At 45.8% G+C, this 9681-nt stretch overlaps 1 protein-coding gene across 1 annotated transcript in view; it reads right to left on the reverse strand.

Moving 5' to 3' along the window:
- TET2 (tet methylcytosine dioxygenase 2) overlaps positions 1-9135 on the reverse strand; it is a 71985-nt gene extending 62850 nt beyond the window's left edge. The window contains exon 1 of the mRNA XM_075090731.1: positions 9027-9135. Within this exon, the coding sequence (XP_074946832.1) occupies positions 9027-9056 (30 nt within the window). The 5' untranslated portion in view covers positions 9057-9135. The remainder of the gene's footprint in view (positions 1-9026) is intronic.
- Between the last annotated feature and the right edge of the window lie 546 nt (positions 9136-9681).

The following is a 9681-nucleotide window of genomic DNA, read 5'->3' on the forward strand; positions in this document are numbered from 1 at the left end:
GCATGGTTTGTACCATGTTGCGTGATCTGTGTGTGCTTTGGCTCGCAATTGTCGCTTATTAATTTTGTACCCTTTCTCTTACTCTTTGCATGTTCTGCCTGCTCATTAATATCAGCACCCTAGAGAAAAGACTGCAGCAATGCTGGTTAGGAACTCCTTTTAAAACACGCGCGCGCACACATACACACACACAGCAGGTAGCAATAGCAGCTTTACTTTATTTACTGCAAATATTTAGTTTTTTGGAAGGGAGCTGCCTGCCTCTGCTCTGTGTTATAAACAAGAGTTACTAGCACTCTAGCCCCTTGTGTGCTGTCATACCCCTTTTCTCTGTCTCCTTTACTGAATTAAATAGCAAAACGGAACAGAAATGGCTTATGTTCGTACAGCCCTAAGCACAGTGGGATTCTGTTTTGCGGCTGGGATATGAGATGCCTCCTAATGTGCAATAATTAATTTCACTCTATCCACTCTCCTTATATTTAGAAGCATCAGAGTTGCCATCCTGAATTAGACACATGCTCCAGCTTGTCCAACAAAATATCTCCAACCAGCTAGCAGAAGTTGTTTCAAGAAAAAGCAGTTAATTCAGTAGGTAGTTACAGACTCACTCTTCCAGAGGCAAAGCTTCTTTCCAATCTATCAGACAGAGTTTATATTTTATAGCAAAAAACACGTTAACTTGCAACTGCTTTGAAAAGTTTTTTTTAAAAGTAAAAATCAGTTTTCAGCTTCTATACCTATCTCTGAGTCTTTCCATCCATCTCTTCTCCCTCCCCACCTCAAAAAAAGAAAAAATACTCCCCAAACTCCTTTTTTTTCAGTTGCTACAAAGTAGGTGCCTCGCTCCTGCAAGTGTCTCTACGTGGGCAGACTGTTACAGCTCTGTGAGCCCAAGGAAAATGAACAGGGCTTGGTGAAAATGGCAAGGGCTGCCATCAGTTTGCAGGATCACAAGTCAGCTGACAGCATTGGGGGGAAAAAAAGTCACCTACACCCAACTTATTGTCAACTGCACAACATAGGCACAGTGGAAAAATACACAGAAAACTCTGTTTTCCTACCTGGTCTCTCACTTCTCAGGTACTATACGTACTAACAGAGAGAAAGGAAATGGATCAGCACAATACTTATTTTTCATTTGTACTGTTGCCAGTTTAGTAATACTTCAGACATTTTTGGGCAGACAAACTTGAAATCAAACAGACAAGCAAGCAAAGGAGTGCAGTGGGAACAAAAAGCTGATCATTCGAAAAGAAAATATATTAAGGTCTGTAATACATACACACACATGCAGCATGCACCCCACCTCTAAATCCCAGGGAGATGCAAGTTCAATGTATTTTCTAGCTTTCATATGTTCTCCTTCCGGGATAAACTGCATTCCTTTTCTTTAAGCTTCATGGAAATATCTCACTTCTGTGAACTTCAGTAACTTTGGGGGAAGGGAAGCAACTCCTGCTTTACTGCAACAATTAATTTTCCTCGTTTTAACATGAGCAGGACAGTAATGCTACTTGCACACAAGGGAAATAGGCAATCATTCTTTACTCCTTTTTGCTTACATAAGAGCTGAAAGAGTTTTGTGTCCTTTGGCAAGTATAAAAATTGTATAACTTCAAAGTATGTGACTTCAAACACAAGTGAAATAGCACTGAAAGTACAAACAGATTAAACAAAGATGAAAAAAAAAGTATCGGGCATGAAAAGAGGGGGTGAGTGCTGCATGAACAGTTGTTGTCTCTCATGCTAAGGGACAAGTATGGAAAGTTATTAAAGGACACTGAAGTTGAGGGCAAAACTCTCCTGTCAGCATCAGGCCTGGGGTTAATGTCTACCCTTTGATCTCTCTAACAGCACTAGAAGTGGCCAGAGAAGAAACTAATAGTCAGTGCAAACTCAGAAATGGCTTTGTCACATATTGTCTCATATATTTTTTATTCTTGCTTGCTACCTTCTGCTACCCAGCTGTTGCAAGGGTAATGGCAACTGTGGGTCAAAAAGCAGTCAGAAAATAAAACAAAAGGAGGTGAAGAGCTCAGTGAAACAGAAGCAAGGTCTGGACGTCACCCAAATAATTGTCTCTCACAAATGAGAAGACAGGTGAGAGAGAAACCACTGAAGTGTAATAACAAAAATACCATGATTGTAATTGACATTAACATAAAATGGAAGCAACCAATGTGGACATACAACTAATAGCAGAAGTCATGTGTATAACAAGATCTGTGGACTGGCCATCATACTCTGTTGTATGATGGTGAATACCATGACTCATCTAGACAAATTCAGAATATGGAAGAGGCACTTGTACCAACTGCTTCCTCCCTAGAAGAAAAAAACCAGTTCTTGGGATTCCTTTGCAAGCAATTCAAAGCACGCGATGCTTTGTGTACCGTCCCCAGTGCTTGCTGCAAAACTGCATGGGAAAGTCTGAAAAATGTGCACGGGACTGGAAAATAATGCTTCTGGACGAGGAGCAGAAACCCTGCTAATAAGGTGCCACAGTGTAAGCATGGCGCAGGCTTCAAGTGTCTCCGGAGACCAGAACCTGTCTGACAGCTTTGGTTTAGGTCCACAGGGGAGGGCATGAAACACATCGTCAGTTGGGTGCTTCTGACCAACTACGATGTATTTTTCATTTGTGCTTCCTGAAACCATCTTGGCAAGACAACCCCAATAATTACCACTGCTTCTCCCCCCCCCTTTTTTTTTTAAAAAAAACAACAGATTGGTGGCATTTTTCATTTGGTTGAGTAAATGCTGAAATCTCCACCAAGCTTCTTATGTCTAATGGAGATCCAAAACTTGCCTTGCAGTGGTATTAGCTTTCGTAACAGCAACGCCTCTTTGTGTCAACATGTTTCATTAAGTAATAAAGACTTTCAGCTTTTTGATTTTACTTATAAAGTTAGTAGGATTCATGATTACTTTTTTGTTCTTTAAAAAGGGAATTGTTCTAGTATTCTAACAGGCAGTGAGTCATGCCTAATTAAGGAAAAAATATATAACCATTTACAGCGAGATTCTTGTATTGCAAAGAGCTGTTTTGTCATGAAAGCTTTTGGGAACGGAATTCCTTATAAATTTTTAAGAGGGGAGGGGACAGGGAAATAATTTGAAGCCTTTGCAACAATTCCCTTAACCCCTGTCTCATAGTTAGGGTTCATCCGTTCCAGGCAAATGCACCGACGTAGCCCAGATTGCGCTTGAGCGGGGAGAAAAAGGGGAAAAAAAAACAGCAGTGTCTGACAAAGGAACCAATGATCTAGAATGCAACACAGATGCAGAAACCTCAGCCAAAACCCGAACTACGATATGTTTTCTTAAACTCTGCATTTTTTATTTCTTTCCCCCTCCTCTGCCGCCCGTGAGGACCAGGGACATTCCTAGAACTCTGTCCTCAGTGGCTGCGTCAAGGCAGCTGCCGAGGATGCTGGGACGCTGTTTGTAAACACTCTAACCACGTGTGTGCAACCACATGGAGAGTCATCGTCCTGATCTAAACATCTACCCACTTGGTAAGCTGGGGTATTACTGCAATGGAGCCAAATCCTTTTCCAACACGACGTGACTTAAAAGCAGCTCACGCCAGGATGTTGGGAGACAAAGCTTGGACTGTATATGCACTATTAGAAAGGAGATTAAGCAGAGTTGTTGTTTAAATTTTAGTCATTTAAATGTAAGTTTAAGGACAGGGTAGCTCATGTAGAGTAGAGAATGCAGAATTCATTATCCTCTTTACTCATCTGTGAAAAATTCAGCCTAAACCCAGTAACTTCTCCTCCCCCGTGCATACACCTGGTGAAACCAATATTCATATGCTGGGAACCCACGTGGAATGTATTTGAGGTTAGAGGTAATGCTGTAGAACATGCGAAGATATTTCATGTTGTCTAAATTGCACCATAGTAATTAACCAGAGAGTTCCGAGGCTACTGCCCTGTACCCATGGAAGACACTTCCAAGGGGTACTTGGTTATTTAGCTATTCCTGGTTATCTTTAGCTATCTAACTACTCACCTGCTCACTCCTTTGAAACTATCTTGAAAGATATTCCGCACTTGATTAGTATTAAAATACTGAATTTTCCTTTCTTGCTGAACTTAAGCGTAGAACAAGCCTAATCCTTTGCACACTGCAGTAAAAATGCTGACTTAATTTTTTTTTTTTTTTAAGAGGAAAAGAGCCACACACACAACAAGAATTAGGTCAAACTGAAGCCTCAGTACTGCAAGCCTTTATTTATTTGTAGGAATGATCCTACTGGGGTTTCTTGCCATATATATGCTACAAGGCAACAACGCTCCAACTTGGAATCCACACCTCCACAGAAGGTTTTTGAAGGACAGCCTCAATTTTGTTCAGGTTGCTAAGATGATTCAGCTTTCTGGAAGGTGTTTGACAAAGATGAACAAGCCTGCTTGAAAAGACAGACAGGAATCTAAATCTTTACAGCTTTTAATTGTTAAAGGGGTTTTCAAAGAAGAGCAGCTTTATTTAAAAGGTCCCCAGATTTAAAATCTTTACACTGAACAACTGGTAAAACACTCCTTCTGATCCTCTTACAAGACAGGGCTTTTCTTTTTTTTTTTCCCTTCATTTCAAAACAGTACAAGATATGTGGGTGAAATTAGTTAGCTGTTCTTCCTATTTCTCAAACCTTGTACTTCCCTACCTTCCTTCTGTTACTCCCTGCTACGTAATGCAAGGTACATTCCCAATATTTTAATTCAAACAACCTTTTTGGGTCAGTCGTCAGCTGTCTGTAGGATTAGTCCAGCTGATGCTGGAGGTTCAGAATGCTATTCCTTAACCCCACCACCTCTGTCTCCACCCACTGAGCAATTCCTTGGGGAAATGGGTGAGGTTTGGTTGGGGTTTTTTTGTTTGTGTGTGTGTTTTGTTCTTTTAAAGAGACTTGTCTCCCCTAAGGGAAGGCAGAAGTGACTTCTTTTCAATAGGCGACTGAGAAGGTGATTACTCATGGTACTTTCCATTTGTAACATTTTATTATCTAGGATATTGGGACGAGGTATGCAAATCGAACACGCAAGTAGTCACGATCTGAAAGTGTAACAACGGGAACTATGGCAACTTGTTACTAGTTACTTGTTCAGTGTTCAAAAGGATGTTTTTCCTGCAGAATATCATTAAATGAGTAAGAAGGTATTCAATGCCTTATGGAGTATGGGATCAGAATAATGCTACAAGTGTGATTGATTCATATAATTCCCTTTTTGGCTTTCAGCCATGATGCAGTCATATGCTTTATCTCTGTTCAGACTACAGCTTCTTTTTTTTTTCTAATAATGAATCATAGTACATCCCACTCCATTTCAGAACCAACACATTGCCTTTCAAAATGATGTCACAACACTTACTGCTGCTGGCTGACTGCCTTAACAGCAATCAGAGAGCTGGACTAAATAAATACTGTATATTATTTGGCAAAATCATTTGTGGTTGTGTTCTCCAGCACAGTTTCCAAGATAACCACCAACTCTACTTGAAACTTGGCAACTTTGTTCCACCACTTTCAGGTTCCAATTGTGAAGCTGGCTTACAGATGCTGCTACCATGCTTAGAGCTACTGTGTGACAGTCGAGTTAGAGAGGTTGAAGGGTCACTCACTGTGACAAGCCAAATTTGACACCTCATCTGAAATTCTACTTTGAAAAATGCGCAGTTTTAAAGAAGAACCTTATCTGGCTCCTGTGGAAACCCAGGACACATCTTCCACTCAGAACAAAACAGAGCAAGGGATTTAAAGTCAGTACTTTGGCACGCTCTGAGAAAACCACTCTACTGCCCATGCAAGTAACTTAAGAGGTGAAGCACTCCCTGTAAATCCAAACAGGATTGGTAACTTTAGTCCAACCCAAACTTTGTGTTTTTCAACACCTGAGCAGCAGATTTGTTCCAAAACATGGTGAGACTTTCTTGTTTGGTTTTGGTTTTGGTTTTTTTCCTCCTCTCTCTCATTAGGGCTGTCTGGCTGTCACTAGTATTTAAAGGAACATATGGGAGAGAGAGTCCCAGCAGCATCTGAAGTGCTCAGGGCAAGAGGGAAGAGTCCTTTCCAACTCCAGCAGCAGAAATCCCCATTCCAGCAGCAACTAGGGGGTCTCCCAATTCCACACACAGAAACCAAAACATTTACAACCTCCTAGTTCTGTTACCCAACGCAGCACCGATGCCAACAAGAGACCTTGGAAATCTGTCCGTCATAACTACTCCTCGGCGGGCACACGTTTCTTGTTCTTTAAACAATGTTGACATGCCAAAGTCTAGGACCATGCGCACTATATCAAAACAATACCAGTATTCCTGGCTAAAAGCCAGGAATCAGCACAATGCCAAAGTCCTCGTTAAAAGCCTTACTACAAACAGCGATAGTTCGGCAAATTCGGAAACCTCAGTGTCTCCCATTCAACCTTTTCTTCTTTTGAAGATTTGTTAATAATTAACTCTGAAATGGGCAATGCAAAACCACTTTCTGAGGTTCCCTGGATGCATTCGCAAAGTTTTTTGATGTTGCTTCCCAAAATTAAACAACTATTTCCACTGAAGTAGGACTTTTGAGTTCTTCATTTCATGTAAACAGCAGTTCAGCCCCACAACTTATTTTTCACATCTTTCCCCTCCCCTTTTTTTTTCTTCCTCCTCCCTACAACCTGATTGCTAGATTTAAACGTTTTCTGACTTCACTGGCAGCATTCTCACTATGCTTGCTGTGACACTGAGGAAGAGAGACAAAATATTGCCCAACAGTGATTTATTTACATTGGTTCCAAATTGTTGTTTTTCTACAGGATAAAATCAAAGATGTGTACATTCTTTCAAAGTGTTAACAGCAGCAGATCTGGCAGACCAAAAGTTCTCGACTTGCTAGATTTACCAATGTTTTCAAGACACAATGGACTTAAATATAAAAGAATACAATTTGGGAGCAGGAAAAGAAATATACAAAACTGTCTTAATATAGATGTTGCAAAATAGTATCAGAGTTTATATCCAGTTTTGAGTTTTCTGAAAAAAAAAAAAAAAATCAGATGTTTAGCAATTGAGAAGTGAAGTGTCAAAGGACAGCACCAACCAAAGTGCCATGTGTTTGAGAGAGGAAGAGCTGAAAGAAGTAGTGTTTCTGTACAACAGCCTATTAAAAACTGTTACCGTTGTTAGTCATGGACCGGACCTTTAGCAATGATATGCAAATGGTAATCCATACAGAAACTGCAGGCGCTTACCTTTATTTGGAGGGGTGCAAGAAATTAACTGTGAGGTGACCAAGAAAAGAAAAAAAACACCAAGAACGAAAGAAGTTTGGGGAAAATGAAACGGTAGCTGAGGGGCAGGCAGCCCTAAGGGCTCAAAGAAACATGCTCATTTTCCGTGGCTACTGGTAAAAGGAACCAAAGCGCTCATCACACACCACTTAAGGAACTTTGTCTAACTCCCAAAAGATAAGAGAAAGAATGATTTATAATTTACGGTCAGCCTGCCATGCCGAGGGCGGCTCTTAAAAGGACACTGCATGTACCACAGTGTTGCTTTTGCCACCTTTTATTCAGTCAGATCCCCCCCCCAACTCGAGTTTATACCTTGTCCATTAACATCTCCCTGTTGAATATCTTTGGCAACCACGTCCCGTTTTGCACTTTACAACCTCCAGAGAAAGTGCCGTAGTGGAATACACATGCAGCTACGCAAGTGAGTGTACATGTTATTACGCTCACCCCCTGCTGCAGTAAGTCAACCTGCCATTAACATGCAAATAGATGGCCTCATTAGCCGACAAACAACACCCAGTGACCTGCTTTCACTAGGGACAGTATCTCCTCATCTCTGAAACTCCTAAACTTCACATTCGAAAGACAAAAATAATATCTATATATACATACACACACACACAATTGTGCCGAACTGATATTCAGAGCGGCTGCTCACTGCTCAAAGCCTGCACATCTGCATGCCGCTCATCACGGAAAACAAATCTTGTGATGAGATCTTTGGTTGCAACATATCGATAGAAGCACGCTACACCACATCGCTTCTCCCTTCACCTCACTCTCTGGAAAGGAAAATCACTTAGCAGAACAGGGTCTGCTAAATTTCCAAAACTCAAACCGCGAGCCGAAAAGCCTCCTTTTAACTAAGGGCACGAAAAATGACTGCTGGTGTCCGGGGGGGGGGTGATTTAACGCCAAAAACCGCCACGATGCGAACACGCAGCGCCGCGCGTCCGACTTAGGGACGCGGTAAGGTTGTTGCTCTTGTCTGTCATCTGGCGGGGAACAAGCCCGACCTCGCCGAAAGCATTATTTTAGGGGAACATGCACGAGAAAGTAATTTTTTCCCCCCCCTTCCCGTGGCCACATTGTGCAAGTGGCCCCGACGGCAGGATTTAGCAACGCGGACAAAACGCGCGTGTAGATTGCACAGAAAAAAGGAAGGCCTCGCAACAAGCCCCCCCCTCCCCCGCACACACACTTCTCCCTCGCCCCCCAGCACCGGGTTTCGTTTCCTCCCCCCACCCTCCCTCCCCTCTCCCCCTTTTCCCGGGGCTGCGCCCGCCTTTGTGTCCTCCCGGAGCCGGGGAGCGCACAAAGCCGGGCCCCGCCGCCGCCCCGGCCCCCCTCGGCGGGGCTCGGCGCGGAGGCGGCCCCGGGGAGCCGGGCTGGGAACGACGGTGCCCGCGGGGCGCCTCCCGCCGCCCTCCCTCCCCGTCCGTCCGTCCGTCCGTCCGTCTGTCCCGTTTCCCCCCTCCCCGCCTCACGCGCCGCCGCCGCCGCCGCTCAGACAAAGGCGCGGGGAGGGGCGGCGAGGCAAAGTTGGGGGCCGGCCCCGCGGGGCAGGGGGGCGGCGGGGGCCCGCGGCGCCCCCCGCCGCGCTCTGTCAGTCAGCCATGTTGGGGGAGCCGCGGCGGCGCCCACCCCCCCGCCGACACCCAGCGGCGCGGCGCGACCCCCGACACCCCCGGGGGGCTGCGGGGAAGGCGGCCGGCGCGGGGGGCCCGCTCTGACCTCTGCCGCGTCCCTCAGCCTTGCCGACATCCAGCACGCACAGCCGGGCGCCGCGCTCCCCGCTCCTACAGGGCCGCCATCTTGCTTCCTTCTGCTCCTTGACGAAAGCGGCCGGGCCCCCGCATCAATATGCACGCGGCGCCCTGACGTCGGTGCCCGCCCCGCGCGCGCAGCACACCCACCCACTCCCCCCACACCCCCCCGGGCACCCCTTTTCCACGCGGCGCGGCGCCCCCGTGCAGCGGGTGCGGGGGCGCCCCCGTCCCTCCCCCTGTCCCCGACCGCGGCGCCGCGGGGTTTTTTTTTCCGCCTGCTACCGCTTTTTGGCCTTTTAGGATTTTTTTTTCTTCTTTTTCCCCTTCCTCCCTCCCGCCCCCCCCACTTTTTTGGCTTTCGTGGGGTGCGGGTGCCGCCCGCCACCGGCAGCCCTCCCCCACCCGGGACACCCCCCGCACCCCTGGGGGGCCGGCGGCTCTTTCCCACGGCCGCGGGAGCGCGGCTGCCGTCCCCGCGAGGCGGGCGGCTGTGGGGGCCGCGGCTTCGCCCTCGGGATGCGGCTGAGGGGGGGGGGGGGCTTGGGTGACCCGAAAGGCCGCTCGGTAGTCAACGTAAAAGCAAAGCAAAAAAAAAAAAAAAGAAAGAAAAAGGGGGGGGA

Source organism: Phalacrocorax aristotelis, chromosome 4, assembly GCF_949628215.1.
Source record: "Phalacrocorax aristotelis chromosome 4, bGulAri2.1, whole genome shotgun sequence".
NCBI lineage: Eukaryota > Metazoa > Chordata > Aves > Suliformes > Phalacrocoracidae > Phalacrocorax > Phalacrocorax aristotelis.